The 23,067-nt window shown below is 42.5% G+C and overlaps 1 protein-coding gene across 2 annotated transcripts; it reads right to left on the bottom strand.

The window, feature by feature from the left end:
• Window positions 1-642: 642 nt before the first annotated feature.
• Window positions 643-14,782, bottom strand: KCNE4 (potassium voltage-gated channel subfamily E regulatory subunit 4). 2 transcript variants are annotated; one of them, XM_083742187.1, is made up of 3 exons: window positions 14,536-14,782; window positions 4,638-4,857; window positions 643-3,259 (listed from the first exon to the last, which is right to left on the bottom strand). In XM_083742187.1, the coding sequence occupies exon 3, from the start codon at window positions 3,231-3,233 to the stop codon at window positions 2,721-2,723; it is 513 nt and encodes a 170-aa protein (XP_083598313.1). In that variant the 5' UTR covers window positions 3,234-3,259; window positions 4,638-4,857; window positions 14,536-14,782; the 3' UTR covers window positions 643-2,720. The 2 variants fall into 2 exon arrangements, with proteins under 2 accessions (XP_083598313.1, XP_083598314.1); XM_083742188.1 differs by lacking the exon at window positions 14,536-14,782 and having other exon boundaries at window positions 4,638-5,261.
• Window positions 14,783-23,067: the final 8,285 nt, after the last annotated feature.

The raw sequence follows: 23,067 nt of genomic DNA, 5'->3' as shown, positions 1-23,067 counted from the left end.
AGAATTTGGTGCCCCCAAATGGATCTTCTCAGTTATTTTCTCAATTCTGTGCCCGCTCGGCTTGGCACCGTGTGTAGGGGAACCACCTTAAATCCCGTGCTGCCCCACACATTTTTACCTCTGCCCACCACTGGAATGCAGCCCCCAAAAGGTTCCCTGTGAAGGAATGCAGTCATTCAGCTGAAAAAGGCTCCCCACTCTTACCATCAAAAGCAGACCTGTTTGTTCACTTCTTTCAGTGGCAATTTCAGCCACAATTTCCATAAACTAGAATGTCCACTGCCTTGTTCTGTGCTACCAAGTGCTTCAGAAACATTATCTTGTTGCACAAAATAAAAGTAGGTATGTTGGCTCAAAATACACGCTGTGTGCAAGCTTTTGAGTTCCCCAGAACTCTTTATCAGGCTAGATGGGGGAGGAAAAAATTTGGCTGATGTTGAAGTCATGCCACTGTAATTCTGGTCTGCTGCAATCCTTACAACAACCTTAGCTCCATATTGAAGTGGTGGGAAAGCAAGGGAGGACCAAGTTTGAGACAGAGCCGCTTACTCAAGGCAGTGTTCATGGAAAAGGTGAGATTTGCCCCAGGGAATCCTGAGTCACAGAAAACCCATTGGAGTACTGAGCACACACCGCAGAAAATTCACAAAAGAGTGGTCGCTTTATTTAAATAAAAATTAGTGTTTGTCAGAAAGGAACAGTTAAACATAAATATGTAAGACAAATATATACAGCTTGGTATCAAAGTATATACACAATTGTCTTTTGAAGAAAAGAGAGAGTGACAAGTAGATTTGTACGGAAATCAAAGAATTGAGGACAAAGCAATGGAAAAACATGACAACTCGAAAGTTGGAGTTGGAAAGTTTCAGGATTCAAGTGATTCCAGGCAACATGCCAGAAGTAATTTGGCTCCTTTGAAAACTTAAAACAGTCCCTCTTGGAATAAAGCAACCCAGAATTCATGCTTGCGGGTTGATCGGCCGAGTCAATGAAATATTCCCATTGCCTTTAATGAGATCTGCAGCCATTCGTCAATGAGCAACAAAGTCTCTGCACAAACAAAAGTATCCCCAGTGACATCAGAAAGAGGAGGTGAAGGTCCCATTTAGTCTGTCACACTCATACAGAACTTGGAACTGAGACTTTCAGATGGGAGTGGGAAATGAGAGCTCTTTGCCTCATTTGTGCCTGTCCCCTTTTCATGCTCTGTTTTCCCACACCGTATCCCATGGCAATGAATATGTTCTGGAGCTATTTAACTCAGAAAACTCAGAGAGGCATTTTGGCAGCATTTCTGTTCTCATACTCATGAGACCAATCTGACGTTATTGTCCAGTGCAATGCACGATGGAAGCAAAACCCCTCTGCCCCATTGCTATTAAACCCTCTATGAAAATTGTGCAGAGGTTTAACTGGCAAGTTCCAAGCATTTGTAATATGAACATACAGTTCAGTTCTTCAGAGACACCAGTGCCAAACTATGGTTAAAAAGCTTACCTATGGCTTAGCATGATATTTGAACTGACAAACTATGTTTTGCAGACAGCCAGCAAATGAGAATCAGGAATTAAGTTTGAAGGGCATTTGCAAACAAACGGTTGGATCCAGACTAAGCTAGTAACACTTTGTTCCCATTACAATCAGTTGGACAAGTTTATCATTACTAACTTAACTCCCACTGATTTCAAGCATGACTAACTTAGTCTGAATCCAGCCCAGTGTTTTGTGACAGTGTGAAATCTAAATTGCCAGTTACAGGCCATGTTCCATATCTTGCATCATTGGAACAAGAGTGTTGTACAGATGGAAAGCAAAAGCATGCAAGCAGATTTGAACCATGATTTGCCCCCATCTGCTATGAAACTTGATGTATGATTTGGGTGCTAATTCATGCTTTTCATATGATAGCTGAATGGAGCCATTGGGGTAAACATTCTTACAGCAAATCAGGACATAGAAATACATGCATCATGATGCAGACCTAGCCTGATCTGTGTCTGTTTTTGTAGAATTTCACCATGGTACCCACTTCGTTTCATTGTGTTACCCCACCCCACCCCCTCTAAATGCTACTAAAATGAAAAGAGTTTGAGTATCCCCATGGATTGAGATCATGGTCTGCTGGTATGAATGGATGTAGCTTCATTTCTTTCGCAGACACTCTGAAAGAAATATTTGCTCAGATATACTCGCACATGGACCTACTTCTTCTGACACAGCTGCACATATTTGAGAGTCAAGAATGAATTAAACTGGGCTTAGTCATTGGCTGAAGCAAAGCTCTTTGTTTGGTATTGCATTATCCCTGCCCTTGGTGACCACATTTTCCATAGAAACTCTTTCTTTTTAGACTTGCTTATGGGGGTGAAACACTCATAAGACCAGATCCATGAGGCTGGCAGCTCATTCACAAAACATCCCTGATGTTTCTCAGCTACTTCCCAGATATTTGCAGCATTCTAAAGCAAACAGAGAGGCTACGCAAACACATTTGCCAGGAGAGAAATATCCCTCCCTGTCCTTAATAACAAAACTATTCTCCTATGCACAACAGATTCCTACCCAGTTGTTTTTCTGCTTGCTGCCTCTCCTCCCTGCTTCCAGGCACCCCTCCCATCACTGGTGCTCGACAAATCGAGACAGGAGAGAAAGTGGGAAATGGTTTTCCTTCAGTTCTACTCATTCAAAAGATGCTGTGTCTCCAGGTCCTGCAAGCGCTAGGAATTTTGGTGGATGCTTTCCGAAGAACCTTCACTGCTGTCATCGAGGAGAGCCACTTCGCCTGTTTCCCCCAGCTCGGAGTCAGCCACTTCCTCTTGAATAGTAAGGTGAACGTCTGTCAAGGAAGACTCGCTCACGCTGCTGCCTTCCATGGAGCAGAGGGTGCAGGAGAGAGCCGGTGCCATGCTCTCTTGCAGCATGCTGAACATCATGGGGATCTGGACAGACCTCAGTCCCGAGATGGTGGGCAGAGGCTTGACAGCCTGTCCCCATGCCCTCTCCTCATCCTTGTAGAGCAGCAGCAAGTTGGATTTCTTCTCCTTCCTCTTGGACTTCATGTAGCCCAGCATGATGCCCATCAGGAAGATGCCGTAGAAGGACATCACGATCAGGACATAGAAGTATTCGTTTCCGTTCCCTCCGCCTTTCTCGAGAGTGGACGCAGCAGGTCCTGTGCTTTCAGCAGCAAGCATGGGCTGGGTCATGTTCAAATGATCCATCGTGAACATCAAAGCTCTGTGGGGGAACCAGGAACCTGCAAGAGGAAATAGGTCGGGACATCAAACCCAGAAATCAAAACCCAGGAAACAAAATAAATACAAACATTTTTAGAAAGCTAAATAGCTGCAAATGGGAAATCCTTGGTCTATCTATTTTCAAAAGAAAAGGAACAATCCCAAACGACCACCATCATCATAATTATTTTATATACTTTGCCCAGGAAAGATGTCAAGTATTATTATTCCTTTATTACGGATGTGGGAGCTAATATTCAGGACCAGGGATGGAGACAGGGTGGCCCTCCAAATATTGCTGGATTACATTTCCCATCATACCGGCCTTTGTCTATAGTGGTTGGGGCTGGTAGGAGTTGCAATTCAACAATATCTAGAGGGCCATCATATTATTATGCTGGAAATAATAGAACAGTTTTCTCAGTTGGGAATATTTTAAGGAAGGTAAGAGGAGGTCCATCTCAATGACTTTACACCAGGTCAGACTATGTTTCCATCTAGCCCCATGACATCCACCCTGTCCGGAAGCAGCTTTCTGGCACCTCACAGTGCCTGCTGCCTGCTCCTTTATAATTGGAGATCCCAGGGATTGAACCTGGGATCTTCTGCATGAATAGCATGGTGTTGTGCCCCTGAGGTGTAGTCTATCCTTTATGCAGTGTGCATCTCTTGCCGTCCCCTAATTCTATGAGAGCTGGTGTCATGTTTGGTGGCTGAGGCTGCCACCTCTCAAGGAATTCTGACCACTGCAGTTGATTGAAGGTTGTTGGGAATGGGAACTCTGTGAGAGGTGAACTACAGTGCCCAGAATACTCTGAGGGAAACATGTGTTTCGAATGTGTTCTAAAGGTATAGTGTTCACGCAGACTAGGAGAGTGAGCTGAGAAGATTCTGGTTCAAATGTCACCATAGCCATTGAGTTTCCTCAGCATCAGTCATCCACTCTCAGTTCTGCAAGATGAGGATAATACTTGCCCTAGGCTGTTGCACGACTTACTAAGAAAAAGTATACAAAATGCTATTTCTTATAATAAAAATCATATGGCAGATTTTCTTTCCTTTTGAAAAGAAGATACAGAGCTTCACAGACTTGGGCTTCTACCAGAGCAATACTTTGGTTTTGTCTGAAGATAATCCAGCAGACAGCACCACAAAGAGAGTATGTGATCACAAATGAACAAAGTGTGAAAAAGCCATTCTAAAATACAAGAAATATATAAACGTGGGAGGCAAAAAAAGTTTCGGGGGAAGGCTTACTATCAAGACAAGCTTAATGCATCAAAGCTCTAAGAATCTGAATACATAGCTTATCAGTGTTGTTCTAGACAAGGTAATAATAAGAAAACACTATTATATCTAGCACAGTGAAACAAAGGAAAAGAGACTTGAACAACTTACGTGAGTCTGCAAATAATTTTGTGCTTCCCAAAGCTCCCAAGAAGACTGTTCACGAAGCAGTTTCCTGAGTTCTGGAAACTTTCTCCGTCCGCTGCCAGAATTAATAGCCTCTGAAGAGAAGTTTCATCACGTGATTCCCAAGAGTTTACAATAGCTGCATGCTGGAGTCAGTGCATGAACTCAAAGGCTTGCGGTTTAACTGGTTGGATTCCTGACACCTCTGTGAAAATGAAAAAGGCTGAGGATGCTGAGTAACTTTTCCTAAACAAAGCTCAGTGCCAGAGAGTGTGGACACAAACACAACTCAGGCACTCACACTCCAGTGGTGGAAACTGTGATTTGTACCGACGGTCGCTTTGTGCCAATGGAGGAAGAAGCTTTACAGGGCAATACAGTTAAGAGAAAGAGCAAGCAGCAGAAAATCCCTTTCATGGCCATCTGCAAGTAGGGATGGAGGAATATGTCAAATATAGGGCCGTATATATAGGTTTCTCAATTCCCTATCTTAATTTCAATTCTCCACATTTCCACATCAGTGGAAAGAAAGAAAAGGTATTCATGAAAATCCACCAGCATTTTAGTGTTATTTTTCCTTCTTTTTTTGCAAAACAATTTTGCCTAATATAATGAATTTTTGTATGCTAATCTCTCCTGTATTAGTCTCTACAGCTACAGCAGGCACTGTAACCTTACATATTATATGTAGTAGGCACACTTTCCTCTAGTATGTACATTTTTGTACACATTGCCTGAGAGAAGAACAGCACTGAAAAATTCAGAGAAGTGCAAATTTCAAAAGATTCAGTTCATATATTGTTTCGGAAGTGTGAATTAGGTAAGCTTGCTAATGGAATCCAATTTTTCTAACATCCATATGTCCTGTTGCAGACCGACTTTGAAATTGCTCTGAGGAACTAGTTATATGGCATTGTGGTTTAAAGCCTGGCAACAGTGCACTCTGAACTCTAATCAAATCATGCCGCTTCCTTCTGCAAATAGGTCAAACCAGTGATAATAGTAAGAGTGACCCACTCCCATTTTACTCTTTTCAGCAAGATGCACACTCTTGCTTTCTAATGTGATAAATGATAGTTGAAAGCCTAAGTCCTTCTGGAAGGTGACAGGATCCTCAGGGACTTGATCTACAGGGAGCTGGCTTCAGGCACCAAGCCTGCTGGCAGACCAACTATGCATTGCAAAGGCAAACAAGATATGAAGGCTGGCAACATCAACTCCACTATGTGGGAATGCCTTGCAGACGACCACAGTGCCTGGAGACAGATAGGTTGTGCATCCAGAGCAGTGACCAGATGGTGAATGTGTGAGGAGCTCAGAGTAGGACCCTGGCAGAGACACATGCCCAACTGGCATGTTCTCTCCCTCCTGGTCTTTCGTTCCGGAGCTTCAAAAGCTTTCTTTTGCCTGAACATCACAGCGACCGATGCCAACAGGCACCTGCACACTTAGGGATCTGCAGAGTCTTCGCAGTTGCGTAACAGACCTCAGCAACTCAGCATTTTGGCTAATCTACTTTATTTACATATAAACACACATGGAGCACTGCAACATGGCTCCCTCTCTCTCTAGCATCAGACAGCAAAGAGGAAAAGAATAAAGGACAATAGTCCCACTTCACGGAACACAGTAACACAAACATCCTGTCTCCATCACTTCCCACTCTGTGAAGTCAAAACCTACACCGTCTTGTGATAGACAACAATCCTATGACTGCAATCATGGATCAGGAATTCTAACAGAATGACCACTGGGAGGATCACATCTGCAGCAGCACAGCTGGATACCTTCACCTGCCACAGCTGCAAGAAAAACACGTCTCTCCTGTATTAGTCTCTACAGCTACAGCAGGCACTGTAACCTTACAATAGTTTGAAATTTGACTTAACTGACTTAGGGTGGACTTATCTCACTGCTCACAGATATTCAAGGGTGCTCAGTTAGTGAAACCCCTCTGCTTCCAGTGTTTGCCCCATCTCTAATGGAAAGTTCCAGGATGTGCTAGAATAGCACTTCCCAGATACAAGCATTCAGTGTCTGGCTGGAGTCTGAGACACGTTGGTTCATGTTGCAATTGCTTCCTCAGCAATCCATCTGACGCTATCCTTCAATTGGGTGCGTTAGTACAATATAGCTGCTGCAAGTAGTAAATTGTACAAACTGCAGTCTTTTCTTTGCCAGCTGTGGTGATGGTTAATAGCAATGGCTTTAACTGATAAAATAAGGCATTGTCAGGAGCAAGTGCCAGGAGCAAGTCAGCTATAACTCATATGGCATCAGTGAAGTTGACTCTGTTGAAAGAAACAAGACAACTCAGAAGGCCAGATCTAGAGAGCACAGCAACTCTTCCCAGTAGATCTTGCCCCTATGAGGTAGCTGTGAGGACTGAAGATCCCCACTTTCCCACAGCTCCCTAAGTCTCCTTCTCCCCTGGTTCCTTCCCAAGCAATCTGAGGCTACATCGTCTTGCCTGTCTTTGCTCCTCCTTCTTCACACCCCTTTGGGTTCTGGAAGACAAGGGGGCAGGAAAGCTGGTCGCAGCAAGAGTGGGAGACAGCCTGGCTTCCTCACCAGCTGGACTCATCTCTGCCTCTTGGCCTCCCTCTCCTCTCCAGTCTCCTCTTCTGCCTCTGGTTCTGGACTGCTCTCTGCCCCAGTCTCTTCCTGCTCACTAAACCTTGTTACCTCTTCAGCTTCCAGGACTCCTCCTCCTCCCAGTTTTCTCCCTCTGACCACTCATCATCCCACTACCAATCTCCTAGCTCTGAGCCTTCTTCTCTTGGGAGGGTCCCCAGTTGGTGCCTCCAACCACTGCTCTGCATCCAGTCAGTCTATGACAGGCATCCATGAGAAGCATATGGGCAGAATGTCAAGTATCCTATATTACTGCTTTTGGGGAGCTGTTTCTGATTGCTTCCAGCAATGTGGTTTTCATCCACTTTGCCCAGGAAGAAACTGTGTGTCTGTGAGCATGTGTGTGTGTGTGTTTTCATTCATTCATCACTGGTCTTTTTTCGAAGGACAATTAAGGCATCAGCAATGCAACTTTGTACTATGCAATAGAATCTCCCCCGTTAAATGTAGCACCAACCACATGGTATCCTCCTCAGACCCCACCACCATCACAGGAACAGCAACTGCCATTAAAGGTAACTGAAGTGACCCTTCAGAGGATATTTAAGACGCTTTCCTTCAGTTGCTTCTGCCCTCAACAGGAAGTAATAAAGAGGGCAGAGACATGAGGCAGAAGCTTTTAATGAAAGGCACAGAAGTCCTGAAAAATCTCAGTGCTCTAACACTGTGAATAGGCTGGTGATACAATTGCACTGCATTTCTGCCACAAATCATGTTGGGGGGGGGGGAGAAGACTATGCAGAAAGGCTGCCATGTAACAGGCTAGCAAACATGTTGTCGGGATTCTCTATAACATGTGAAAGAACAAAATATGACAATTCCAGACCACACAGCTAGTGTGGAAGCAGCTGCAAAGTCCACCCAGATAGTTGCAAGTGAAAACATTTCTTTCTTTCTTTAACATAAGTATTTGGGTTATGGCATACTTTTCTGTCCTACTTTTTACTTGGCTTGTTTTAGGTGTTGTATCATTTTTATTGTCAGTTGCTGTGGAAGAATTAGTTATTTAGAAAGGCAGCTATTAAAGATTTAAGTAAGTGAAATTTGGCAGCTGTTTATGTTCCATTATGTTTTCACCAGGCAAGTGCAATCACCCATTCTTTGCCATCCTGCTATCTTCCTTTTTATTTACTGAAATTACACATCATGTAATCTATCCCAGAAGCAAATAGAGTGATCTAGGGCCAAGATGAGAAAATAGTCCTGAATCAACCATGCTCTCTGTGTATAACATAAATGACATCCCCACTGCGTAACTTTCAGGGATGTGTATGTGAAAGGGCATTTCAATTTCTCACTGGATTTTGAAGACTTCTTGATGATAGAGCCTGGATATTTCCCAGTTGAGTCTTGGCTCTTTAAAGGTTAAACAAGCATGTAATTATAGAATCAAAAACTTTCAGTCTTCAAACTTATTTATTTTTTAATGCAGAGACATAAAGACTAGTATAATGGGCTTCCCATCATTTGAAATCAACATGGCTTTGTTGTCTAAGATGACGATCTTTTCCCCTCATCACACGTTCCCATACAATGGCCCAGGAGTTGTTGATGTTGGATTAACATCCATGGGGATTTGATACATCATCTGTCTGCAGCATTGCTTTGCCAAGTCTGTATGTGTGTGTGTCATCCACCCGTCCCTTATCTCGTAATATTATTTCTAATGTTGACCTAAGTGTATCATATCTGGCATTTCACATCCCCCAGAGACTTGCATAATCATCTGTAAACCAACTTTGCTTTTTCCAACTTTGTGGAGATTGTTGGGTCCAAATTGAGTCCCACTCCCCTGCTAATCTCTGAATAAATAGCAATTGGAAAGCAGCTAAAAACACAGAAGCCTTTCTCCCTGGTGGCAAAGGAATTGCTACAATAGCTTTTCTAGACACCCAGAAGAAAGAAAAACACATGTAATTTTCTATGCTGAGAACTCTTTGGTATTAATCCATGTGGCTACAGACCTTCTGGGAATATTTCATTTCTCCCTCCTGTCACCTCTCCTCCAATTCATATAATTCCTGATATGATAGGGCATACAGAAAACAAAACAACAATCCCATCTGTGCTTTGTCAGTAATGTCCCATACAAAAACAAAATATTGCTCCAACTTATGGTTCAATAGGTAGCTTGCTGGGTTGGGAATTTGAAAATTCTTAGATCCGAAACCTTTGTTCGAATCCCTGCTCAGTCAAGAACATGACTGAGTGGCTTCAGACAATTCATTTCTCTGACTAGAGTGCCACTCACACATAACAAAATGCATCTCCTGGGTGGGGGATGCAGTTTTGCACTGAATTTGCATCTGCTGATTTGAATGGATAGAGGCACATTAAGATAATTCAAATAGAAGTATAAAACTTCTCACTATGTTGGCTCAGCTTGCTGTCCAGGAGCTAACTGTGGAGGAGCAACTTCTGGGCCCCTCCCACTGCCCCTTCTTAGGGTTCATTGCCTACAAACAGGACTTGAACTAGGCAGCCCTTCAAAGAGAAGCCTCCTTCAGATAGACAGCCCTTCAGAGAGAAAGCTGTCCTATGTAAAGCAAGACCCTAGTACAGTGGAAACTCGGTTGTCAAATGTAATCCATTCTGGAAGACCATTCGACTTCCAAAGCGTTCAACAACCGAGGTTCCACTGTAGCAGCCTGCTTCACCAGGTTGCTATGAGGCTAAAACACTGCTCTGGATACTTAGAGGAAGTACATGATACAAATGAAATGGAGTGGAGTGGAATGGATGAAATGAAAGAATGAGAAATGATGAGCATGGCTCTTACATTTACACAACTCCCTCTCCTTCTTCCTCTAAATTTGCTCCTGAGGGTTGGAGAAGATACTTAGGGAGCCTGGGGGTGGGCTCAAAAGGTGAGAAGATGCTAAGTTCCATTGTGTGGCCAAAGGCCAAAGGGACCTGCTTATCTGGAAGTCTCCTCCTGAGTCTCAATTCCACCTATGATGCATGTGTATAACAACCCAACATGTCATATGGGTGAGTCAAGAGTTCTCCATCTTTCCTCTAGTATGGGAATATGAGAAATAGCAGCAACTATTCCAGAGCAACTTAGCAGCCTAGAGTTATAGTGCTGGAAAGAACCGAAGGATGATCAAGACCAACCCCTTGCCACAAGGAAGGTGCACCCGCTGGACCTTCTGCCAGCCCTCCCCTCCCCCTGCCTCATAAATCTATGCATCCCCTTCATTCCAATGTCTGTCTAGGGCAGCGGTTCTCAACCTGTGGGTCCACAGATGTTGTTGGACTACAACTCCCATCATCCCTAGCTAGCAAGGCCAGAGATCAGGGGTGATGGGAGTTGTAGTCCAACAACATCTGGGGACCCACAGGTTGAGAACTGCTGGTCTAGGGGAACAGGAAATAGGACGATACACATCTGCCACTACACAACCTGCTTGAAAGCAACTATTCTCCCCAGGGAGCTGAATAGCTAAATCCTGCAGCCTTCTGTGAAAAAAAAATTGCTGCATTAACCCTTTGGAAAAGAGCATAGTCCTTGTGAGTATCTGCCAGATTCTATCTGAGTCAGAGAGGATTAATGACATCAACCCTTTTCTTGATGCATGAGATGCTGATCCCCATTCAATTCCCACTGGCTCCACAACACTCTGCATGTAGCTGAGTGGCGTGTATACAAACCGTGACTATCCTTCCCTGAAGCAATCTGTTTATTATCAGTGTGAAAGGAAGGGCAGGAGGAGGACAAGGGAGTAGACGTTAGGATTTCCCCCACTTTCTAGCACTGGGTATTTACGGAAAGAGAGGCATGAAGATAAATATGGGAATTTTTTTGGATCCTGAGATAACATAAGAAATTTCACAGGAGGAGAGCTTCCTGTTGCATCCTCCCTACTGCAGACATCTGTGTCCCCCAAAAAAGCCTCCATGGAGAATCAGGGGCATCTCTTGAATAATGTGCTTTGAGGACCCATCTATTCCAGTTGGCTTTTGGTAAAGAGGATTGTATTAAGATTGTTGTCCTCTGTTTTTAGAATATTGCTTAGATTGCTGATTACTGAATTTTTGCCATTTTTATGAATAATATTTTAAAATGTTGATTAACTCAAGTTACAGGGAAGCTTGCTGGCTTATTGACATTTTGTGGTTTGAAAATTATGTATATTATATTAAATTGTATTATACGAACAGTGGTGTCCATTGCTTGTTTTTAGGCCTACGAAAGAGGACTGTGTCCTATAAGGAGACCTCAAATGATTTAAATAAACAAATTTAATGCGGGGTAGCAAACAAGGGGCTGCTGGGCAAAGATGAAATCACCCAAAAATTGAGTAGGCATTTGCCCAATTAAGGGTGATTTCTCCCTTTCCCAGCAGATGCCCCCATTAGGGAAACTTCAAACATTACTTTCCCCCAGTTTACACCATACAGTAAGCAAGGGAGAACAGTTAATTACATTTTAGCATTGTCATGTCCGAATATTCAGACATAAATCTGGCACAAAGGGATTGAGAATTTTCCAAGTCAGAACGCTTTAGGGAATTAACTCTGGAGTAGATGCTTATAACCCCCAGTTTTGGAAGCAAATTAAGCACAATATTTTAATTTCATTGAACGCAATGCTCATATAGGAAGTGAATTCAAATGGTAATATTTTGGCTATGAGCATCTTCCACGTTCTCCAGTTTTGCCAGTTCTGGAAGATTCTGAAAATAATAGTTGAAAGTCTCCATTTGTAATTGTGGGGTGGGAGGAGCAATCTGAAATGAACAGAAAGTGGAAGAGGTCGGGGCTCCTTAAAAACTCAACAAGAGCCTGTTGACCAATGACCCAACTAGTCTTCTCAACCAGATGCCTGTGGAAAACTCACAAGCAGGACCCAAGCACAAAGGGACACTTCCCTCCATATATATATATATATATATATATATATATATATATATATATATATATTATGTTTTTATTGATTTTAACATATAAATTATAAAATGTACCACAAAACTTATCACTTATACAATCTTTTTAGACTTCCATCAGCACCTAAGATGATCCACCGTTTTAACCACTTCTTATGCATTTCTTAACTTTATATTGCCTTTACATCTCTTAACAAATCATCCTTCCTCTTCTCCATTTTTGCAATACTTCCAATAATACTCCTCACAAAACTTCTTGCAAACCTACTAACATCGTCTGATCTTCACGAATACTTTTCAAATAGTCTGTAAATTTACTCCAGTCTTCTGTGAATTTCTGGTCCTGCCAGTTTTGAATCTTTCCTGTTAGTTTATCTTGTTCTGCATAGTCCATTAACTTCATCCTCCATTCTTCAATTGTTGGTGATTCTTCTTGCTTCCATTTTTGGGCCATAAATATTCTTGCTGCTGTTATTGCATATAAAAAGAGCTTATATTCCTTTCTATTTATATCACTCCCAACAATGCCCAGTAAAAATGCTTCTGGTTTCTTTATAAATGTATATTTCAACATTTTTTTCATCTCATTATATATCATCTCCCAGAAGCATTTCACCTTTTTACATTCCCACCACATGTGATAAAATGGTCCCTCTTTTTCTTTACATTTCCAACATTTATTACTGACTTTATACATTTTTGCAAACTTGACAGGTGTAATATACCATCTATACATCATTTTCATCACATTTTCTTTAAGGGCATTGCATGCAGTAAATTTTAAACCTTCTTTCCATAATTTTACCCAATCACTCAGCTGTATATTATACCCAAAATCTTTGGCCCAGTGAATCATAACTGACTTAACCTCCTCGTCCTACACTTTCCCCTCCTAGGGGGAAAAAACCTTTCTCCATGCCATGCACAATTTCAGACTTCTCTCATGCCACCTCTTACTTTTTTTGCTAAACTACAAAAGCTCTGTCATTTGGGTTGCCCTTTCCTGAACTTTGTAGCATGGCTCTCATTGCTAACAAGCAGAGCGAGAGCAAGAGCTCCCATGATTTTAACATAGCGCTTCCATTAGTAAAGAATGATTTGGTGGAGTTTTCTCATGACCTGACACTGTGCAGATAAAGCAAAGAAAACTATTTCTTGCTTAAATCAGGAAATTAACCAGCAGGGAAGTCAAATGCTCTGAAGTCAGGAAGTCTGCTCAGTTCTAACTAAACCCAAATGGCTTGCATTGAACAGTGAATTAAATGTGTACTACTGTCCTCCAGACTCCTTTCTCCCTCTCATCCCAGAGACTAGGAGAAATCTTGCAGAGGCCTGTAGTTGGAGCCCTGCCAGGGAGCTGTATATGACCTGGCAAATAAATCAGTTTGGAGCCTGCATTCCATAAACAAGGTTCAGCACACCAGGAAAATCAAGTTTTGTCCTCTATTCATGTAGTACATTATTATTTATTTTATTTATCAAATGTATATATTGCCCTATACCTCTCAGGGCAGTTCACGGGATAAAATCAGAATATAAAGCCACAATGTACATAATCAAAATAATAACAGCAACAGGATGCGATTGGTGTTGATGCAATTGGCTTTTCATGTAGTCTACACCTCAGTCAAACTTGCAATCTGTAAGAGGAGTCAAATAGCATTGAGGGTTTTTTTTCTTTTTTTCAAGCATATCAGAGCACCTCTCTACTACAGAAAATGGAAGGAGGCCACCAATCCATCTCCTTAATAAACTATACAACGCACCGAAAAGATTTTTGGTCAAACTAATAGTTTGACAGACTGCAACAACTGGCAGAAAACAACGCTGATCTTAACTTGGCAGAGAATCTGAGGGCAGGTGATAGCTGACAAAAAAGAATGGCAGATGGATTTTGATTCAGACAGATCCTCATATGAGACAGATTCTCCAGTATCCTTCAACAGCTTGTTGAATGCCGTTCGGGACACTGAAAGCTGGTTTTACTCAATCTTAGCACCTCATGGCAGATTATTGTAACCCAGAGATACATACCAGAGGTAATCTGCCAGAGACATTTGAAAGATCTGAACTTGGCACACTTGGGGCAAATCAATTTGTTCGGATTTATTCATTCTGCAGGATTTTGTCCTCCCATTTGACACTGATAATAAACGATAATACAGTGTGTGGTGTTTGTATGGAGCCCCCAGTCGTTTCACGGACTATTGACCCGTACACCACTAATCCGCTGCCACCAACCAGGTTCTCCCCAGTAAAACACTTAATCTCAGTAGGGTTTTCAAGTTAACAATGAAGATTGTAGTTTATTGCAAACACGAATAAACTTTAAACACATTCGAAACACTGTTACCCTTTACCCTCTTAGTCTTATTTTATCCTGTCTCTAACTCTTCTATCTCCCCTCACACAAGAACCAACTGCACTAAGTGTCTCTCTATTTCCATCTCTCTTCCAACTGCTTTCCCAACTGCTTTTTCCCAACTTTCTAAACCTCTGGCTAAGCCTTTTAAAAACAGGTAGGCTCCACCTCTGGCTTTTCTATTGGTCTACCTATTAACCCTTTCTCTCCCCCTGTACAGATATTTCCAAAAGAACGGGGAAACGCCACACAGTGGTACCTTGGTTCTCAAATTTAATCCGTTCCAGGAGTCTGTTTGACTCCCGGAACAGTTCGAAAACCAAAGCGCAGCTTCCGATTGGATGCAGAAACTTCCTACACTCAAGCAGATGCAACGTCGTACATTCAGCTTCCGAAAAACATTCGCAAACCAGAACACTCACTTTCGGGTTTGCCACATTTCGGAGCCGAATTGTTCATCTAAGCCAAGCATCCCCAAACTCGGCCCTTCAGATGTTTTGGGACTACAATTCCCATCACCCCTGACCACTGGTCCTGTTAGCTAGGCATGATGGGAGTTGTAGTCCTAAAACATCTGGAGGGCCGAGTTTGGGGATGTCTGATCTAAGCCGTTCAACTACTAAGGTACCATTGCACGCTGCTTCTTTCAATCAACACAAAAGCAGAACAACCAGCTATTTATGGGTGAACATGGCCCTACTCCAGCCAAATTCATATATTCTGAATTCTGAATTCTCCCCCCTAATAAATGCAGAAAAGCTATTTGTAAAATGGGCAAATTCTTGAAAAAATGGAAAGTCATTGATCAAGAGCCAATAGATAGCGTATGTACAGTATGTATGTTTGTTTGTAAAATATCTATGTCCAAGCAACATTTTCCCTCATCAGCACACATTACATGTTTGTCAGTGTCATTTTGGTGTACCTGCAGGAGTTGCAATACTTAAAACAGCCCACAAATCATTAGTAGGAAAGACTTGTTGGGATAAATTGTTTCAAATACTTAAAAACAGAACTAAGGGAAATACAATGTATCTGAAAGCTGGCTGACACTGCAAAAAAAATTAATTGGAAAAGGAAGAAAAAACAATGCTTCATATAGAATTTAATATGAAAACAGCGAGCGGAAAATATCTGTATGCCAGTATACAACCCCAACTTTTGTCACTTCTGCTACTTTCCAGGTTAAAGAGTCTGCAAATGGATTTTTTTCTGGAATCAAACAACCTGGAAATGAACGCTAAACAAGTAGTGTATTCCATTAGTTTTCCAGAAGTGCTTTTATGTCAGGTGAAAGCTCAAATGTTATGCAGAAATTAACAGTTAGGGAAATAGAATAAACCACTGTGTAAATGCAGCCTATGAATGAACCGTAAGTAAAAGGGAGGGGGAGTCAAAGAGAACTTTGTGTCCTGAGAAATTTGTTCAGCATCTAAACTCATGCTTCAAGACAGCAGAGGCCATAGACATTAATGGAGACTGTCATATTGTTTGCAAAAACAAAAACAACATACTGTGAACACGCACCAAAATATTCAGCAGAAATAAGACATACGCGTGTGAAATGTGTATCGCCTTATGCTGGAAGAAGACCCAAGCAGGGTACATTTGAATTGCAGCTCAGCATCTGCTATCCATGTAGAAATGAAACAGCTGCTATGCTATTAAGGTCATAGTGACCTAGGATGACTGGTGAAGAAGCCTTTTTTTTTTTTTTTTAATACTGCACATTATTTTTCCCTGGCTTAAAATTAATGTGAAAGGGAGCAGCTTGTTCATGCGGCGCTATGCAGCCTCTTGGATTTCTCTGAGGCTACACAAATGTGCTAGGAATTGAATGGATAATGTTGTTCTACAGGGTAGTCACTAGGTGGCACTGGACTTAGTTACATCTGGGTGGAGCCTGAAGTTTACTACAGCAATTGAATTCCTGTTTGAGGAATAAATGATAAAGTTATAGTCAAGCTCCCTGACTGAACGATTCGGAACTGTGACTTCTTGCGGGGTGGGTGAGCTCACTGGGGCCAACACATACTCAGTTACTCTCAAGTTTCTCTCTTCTACACGCACATGCACACACACTGTGTGTGTGTGTGTGTTGGCAGTGGGTGTGGCTATCAGGCTGTCCTCACCCACATGCACACACATACAAGACATGCATGCACACACTCTTCCTCAGCTGATGTGTATGGCTCACCCCCTACCCACTCCTCAAATGACTGCTCTGATTATTGGGGAGGGGGTGATTTACATTTCCCTCGGAGTGCCAAACACTTTGACCACTTTCTTTCTTTCCTTTTTTCCACATCTGACCAAATTTGTGATGAAGAAAACATTGCTTGTGGGGCTGCATCAAGCCCATGTTAGCTGTCCGTGTTCTAGAGTTCAGAGAAGTAGATAATGGGATCAAGACCATAGTCCACAGAGCATGAAAGGAGTGGAAGGCATGTTTTTTCATTTCGAAATGGGGAAGTGATGCCAGCCCCAGTTATTATACAGTGGAACCACTATTTGTGACCATAATCCATTCCGGAGGTCTGACCGGAGGTCAAAATGGGTCGCTGGGAGAGGCACCATTGTGCGCAGGCACAGGCAGTGATTGCCCACTTCTGCACATGTGCGAACAGCAGCAAATCTGCCAGTTACTTCAGGGTTTGCCGCGGTCACGACTTGGAACGACCATAAGAAGAGGCAGTGGTAAGTAGAAGTTTGACTGTACAATGATGCTACGGGGCCAGATTTTTCTGCTTTTTGTTACCTTTGTATTTAGAGGTTTTATTCCTCTTAATTTTATTGTACGGTTGGATGTGTTTTATGCTGTTGTTGTTAGTCATTTAGTCATGTCCGACTCTTTGTGACCCCATGGACCAGAGCACGCCAGGCACTTATGTCCTCCACTGCCTCCCACAGTTTGGTCAAACTCATGCTGGTAGCTTCAAGAACACTGTCCAATCATCTCGTCCTCTGTCGTCCCCTTCTCATTGTGCCACCAATCTTTCCCAACATCAGGGTCTTCTCTTCTCATGAGGTGGCCAAAGTATTGGAGCCTCAGCTTCACGATCTGTCCTTCCAGTGACCACTCAGGGCTGATTTCCTTCAGAATGGAGAGGTTTGATCTTCTTGCAGTCCATGGGACTCTCGGGAGTCTCCTCCAGCACCATAATTCAAAAGCATCAATTCTTTGGCGATCAGCCTTCTTTATGGTCCAGCTCTCACTTCCATACATCACTACTGGGAAAACCATAGCTTTAACTATACGGACCTTTGTCAGCAAGGTGATGTCTCTGCTTTTTAAGATGCTGTCTAGGTTTGTCATTGCTTTTCTCCCAAGAAGCAGGCATCTTTTAATTTTGTGGCTGCTGTCTCCATCTGGAGTGATCATGGAGCCCAAGAAAGTAAAATCTCTCACTGCCTCCATTTCTTCCCCTTCTATTTGCCAGGAGGTGATGGGCCCAGTGGCCATGATCTTCATTTTTTTGACGTTGAGCTCGCTGTGTTTTATACTGCATTGCAGTTTTTAAAATCTCTTTGTATACCATCCTGTATATATAAAATCTGCTACATGAAGATACATTAACAACATATTTTTAAAAACTTGATTCTGTTGTGAGTAAGCAAGTAATAACTTTGGATTATCAAGGAAACGGGGATGTTTCTAGAATACTTTTGCTGAAATTTTCAACCAACTTGGTATGATTAATACTTGTATATTTAAATAAGAGGACTAATACTAATAAAGATCACTGTTAATCCAGAGGAATGCTGGGGCTCCTCCTCTAGGTATTTAAGTGATATCCAGTTGTCTTCTAATGACATGCAGTTAGACACTCCGTGTAAACAAATGAACAGCTGGTGTACCAAAAATGTGTGTGGTCCTTTTGCTGTGCATGGGTCAATGGTTTCTGAAGCATGTAGGAGAATCCAGGAAAAGGGAATAAAGTGAGGGCTTAGATGATGCAATTCTTAAAAGAAGTTTCTTCAAGAAAACAAATCCAAGAAGTGTACAGTATGCCATTGCAAGGATATAGGAAATATATAGGGCTGCGACCTTTATATATAGAGTGCAACCTTTCCATACAAAAGTTCACTGGTTCAATGTGATGCTTACCAGATGTTATTGGGATGCAACTTCCATCAGTCCCAGCCAGCATGGCTGATGCTCAGGGATGGTGGGATGAGGAAGAAATTCTAACCTGCTCCTATTTAAAGGCAAACCTGTCTAATTCACACTTTCTGAAAAAAATAATGAGGACTGAAACACCAGCCATCCTTTGAAATCCACCCTGCTCTGAATTTTACAATGCAAGTAATAACTTTGGATGATGGCACTTTACTCCTGCCAAGTAAAGTGTACAAAAATGCATGTATAAGTGTGCCTAAAAATGCATATATTTAGGGAAATAACATACAAAAAATGCATTGTATGAAGGGAAATTACTTTGCAAAAATGTGTATATTAGGCAAAATGAGCACACAAATGCTGTTGGATTTTCAAGATGTCCTTTTTGAATGAAAGAAAGAGGCAGAAAACGGACAGATTTGACAATCCCTGGTTGTAATCCAGCAACATCTGGGCAGCACCAACTTAGCTACACCTTCTCTATCATTCTTGGGAGGGATGAAAAATAGCCCTTTCTGAAACCCCAGAGAGCCATGGCCAGTCAAGGCAATACTAAGCTAGTTGGAGAAAGTGACTCAGATGGTTGGTGGCATTTTATCTTCCCATGTGCATACACACGACATGCACACACACGTTAAGAACATGGAGGTCATTGGAAAGGAAATGGTAAAATAGTGTTTCAGCTTGGGCCTACTTTGGCTGCCGGCTGCTCAGCCTAAATTAAGGCGCACTCTTGAATCTGACAACAGCAGCAGTTTGAAGAGAGAGAAAAAATACTAATGTGGCAGAAATACAGCCTTTCGGAGTTTGCCTTGTCAGCAATACCTATTTACTATGTATCCTTAATGATTTATGGTGCCTTTAAATGCTTCTCTTGAATTCTCTGCAAAGATGACATCCCAGAACTGCTATAGGATAAATGTCACAGTATTTAAAATTATCACAGTTTGGGGGAATGGGCAAATTCCACCCTTTCCTGCTACTTAAAAGTGCTGGATTTATATTCTGCTGAATTTCAACAATTCTTGCCTGTAATGCTGCTTTTTATCATGATTAACTGTGTCACTTTTGTTGTTTTATTAGATATTATTGATTGCCTTGGTTTTATGTATGCCGCTCGTCAGCTGAAAGGTAGGATAGGTGTATATCAAATAGGGAGGGGGAAAGTTGTTAGACTCTGACTCCCACCAGCTCCAGCCCATGTGACCAATGAGAATACAGTGGTACCTGTAGTTACGTACTTAATTCGTTCTGGAGGTCCGTTCTTAACCTGAAACTGTTCTTAACCTGAAGCACCACTTTAACTAATGGGGCCTCCCGCTGCTGCCGCACGATTTCTGTTCTCATCCTGAAGCAAAGTTCTTAACCCAAGGTACTATTTCTGGGTTAGCGGAGTCTGTAATCTGAAGCGTATGTAACCCGAGGTACCACTGTACCTGCTGTAATGTAACAACCTCTGGAGGGACACAGGTTTTCTCTCTCTCTCTCTCTCTCTCTCTCACACACACACACACACACACACACACACACACATCAAGGGATCGTTCAGTTAAATGCACGTCAGATATGGAAGCATAAAGGTAAAGGTAAAGGTACCCCTGCCCGTACGGGCCAGTCTTGACAGACTCTGGGGTTGTGCACCCATCTCACTCAAGAGGCCAGGGGCCAGCGCTGTCCGGAGACACTTCCGGGTCACGTGGCCAGCGTGACATCGCTGCTCTGGCGAGCCAGAGCCACACACGGAAACGCCATTTACCTTCCCGCTGGTAAGCGGTCCCTATTTATCTACTTGCACCCGGAGGTGCTTTCGAACTGCTAGGTTGGCAGGCGCTGGGACCGAGCAGCGGGAGCGCACCCCGCCGCAGGGATTCGAACCGCCGACCTTTCGATCGGCAAGTCCTAGGCGCTGAGGCTTTAACCCACAGCGCCACCTGCGTCCCTTATGGAAGCATAGGAAAGAGCAAATAACACAATGCACTCGGACAAGAAGCTTTGCCACTGCAACTGACACAACATATTGCTGGTGACTCCCAAAGGGTTGAAATAACCTGGGAGTTTGAGTTTATGAGCCACTGGGTTGGTATATATATCCACCTAAAATATAACAATAACAATACATTGCAAACCCTCATCCCTGCAGCAGGAAAACAGAATGTTTGTAAAGTTTCTAAAATGCACTTCTGTGCCAAAGCAAGGCCTGTTGCAAGACCTCAGCTTCTCTGCAAATAAGCTGCAAATAGAATTAAGCTACATTTCCCAAGCTGATTTCCTTACAAGACGTTAGCACTTGGGTCAGCAAAGAGGACGTGTCCAGATTAAATTTTACAAAATTTACACAGTGTTATATCTGTCTTGGTTTTATTTGTTTTGCCCTAATTCTGTCTAAAGTAGTGTGACCAGAGTCAATGTTGACTTTATGTTCCTTGAGAGGAACTGCATTGTGGTTCCTTTGGCTGTTCCAAAGCTGGCAGGCAAAGAACATTTCAAGAAAACTACGAACATCTGAGAAGACTGTTTAGCTTGGAAACGTTTATGGAAATCTAACAGTTATATCATTGTTGCTTCTGTTCCAGACATAACAGTCTTATCTTTTTGACATGATATGTGCAAGAAGGCAAATATTCTTTATGAAGGCATCCTTGTATTGAAAACCTTAGGAGTTTACAATCAGTATTCCTAAAAGATAGTATTCCCACAGAAAAGTTTCTTTCAAAGCTGAAGAACACCATGAAATGCATTCCTGCCTTTAAATACTGAAATTACCAAAACAAACAAACTCAACCACCCCCAAACCCTTCCATGCATGGAGAATACTTAATTCTTCTGAATACAGGGGATGAGAGCAGCTTAGTGTGGCAATGGAGCCCTACTATTGTATTTTAATATTCTGTTAGAAGCCACCCAGAGTGGCTGGGAAAACCCAGCCAGATGGGCGGGGTATAAATAATAAAGTATTATTATTATTACTACTACTACTACTACTACTACTACTACTACTACTTTGCAAAGGACAACTATCAACTTGAAGGCCTCTCAGAGGACAATCCTTTATTTGCAACTGCCACATGTTTGAGGGGCTGCCCAGTAGAAGTCCAGTTTAAGGATAAAGGCCACATCGGCACCATACCTTTAAAGCACTATCATCAGTGCTATTTTTCTAGAAAAAGGGGTGTCAGAACTCAGTATGAACACCTCCCTTGTTCTCTTATAATGGCAATGGCACTCACCTGAGAGGTGCCAAAACTGAGTTCCGGTGAGTTCTGGCTGAAAAAAAGCCCTATCATACAACGTTAAACACTCCAGACTTGCCCCAAAGAATTCGGGGAGCTGTAGTTTGTTAAGGGTGCTGAGAGTTTTTAGGAAACCATATTCCCCTCCTCCCAGAGCTACAATTCTCAGGGTAGGTTAACAATCAATCCCCCTTCACTTATTAGGAAAAATATACCCCACTGAGCACAGTGGGACTTTCAAGTCAACACGCACAGGGTTCAGTGCCATGCTTTCCCTGTAAACATGTACGATGGATCCCAGCTCAGTCATTAATCTAGCAACTGTGTCATGCAAAGTGTTTTCCATCCTTTGCCCTGGTCAGGCTGTGAGAAATAACAGGTTTCTGTACAGGAGTTGCTCTTCTAAATATGGTTCCACACACAGTACAGAGGAGCATGTTGTTTGGAGGAACAAAATACCACATTATCACCTAGGGATGTGCAGGCAGGTCTGCGGCACCATCTGCACACTGCCAAGCAAAGGACAGGTGCTGTTGATTTGGCTGTGCTTGACAGATTGTCTAGCCTACTTACAAACGATTGAAACGAAGTCGTTCTTTCCCCAAAGATACAGATGCAGAATGCTTTAGATGTTCCCCCACGCACACACACAAAAAGGAGAAACCAACCAATAGTCATAATTGTCTTGAATAAGTCATCATGGTTACCAGTGGCCTGCTTAGATGTCAGCGGTGAAATGCTGGTTGCCATAGCTACCTGCAAAGGTGCAGGGGAGGGGGGCCAAGTCAGCTATGGAAATTAAATTGCTCTGGAAGATCAGACATCTGGATGCTGCATGCATATTAGATTCAAGATGTGGCAAGACATTCTAATTCACACAAACTATATGGGGGTGCCTATTGCTTAGCTAAGGCATGCCTTTGAAATAATTCCTGTGGAACTAGGAGTCTGGTGTATTTTGCACCAGTTCTTCTAAAATTAATGAAAACATGAAGAAATGAAAGAATTAACCATTTTGCAATGGCAATATGGGTTTTCAAGTGGGCGGTACAAACAGTATGCTGGCTTCCGGAATGATCTTGTTCAGTGTTCCAGCTAGATATTTTCCCCTTCTTTCATAAAACTGCATTCGACTCTTCTCCATACTCCTGGTTTTCCATTTGCTGACCCCCACAAGACC

The sequence above is a fragment of the Podarcis gaigeae genome (genome assembly GCF_964106915.1).
Source record: "Podarcis gaigeae genome assembly, chromosome: 5".
Lineage (NCBI taxonomy): Eukaryota > Metazoa > Chordata > Lepidosauria > Squamata > Lacertidae > Podarcis > Podarcis gaigeae.
This window is presented reverse-complemented; position numbering and strand designations above follow the sequence as displayed.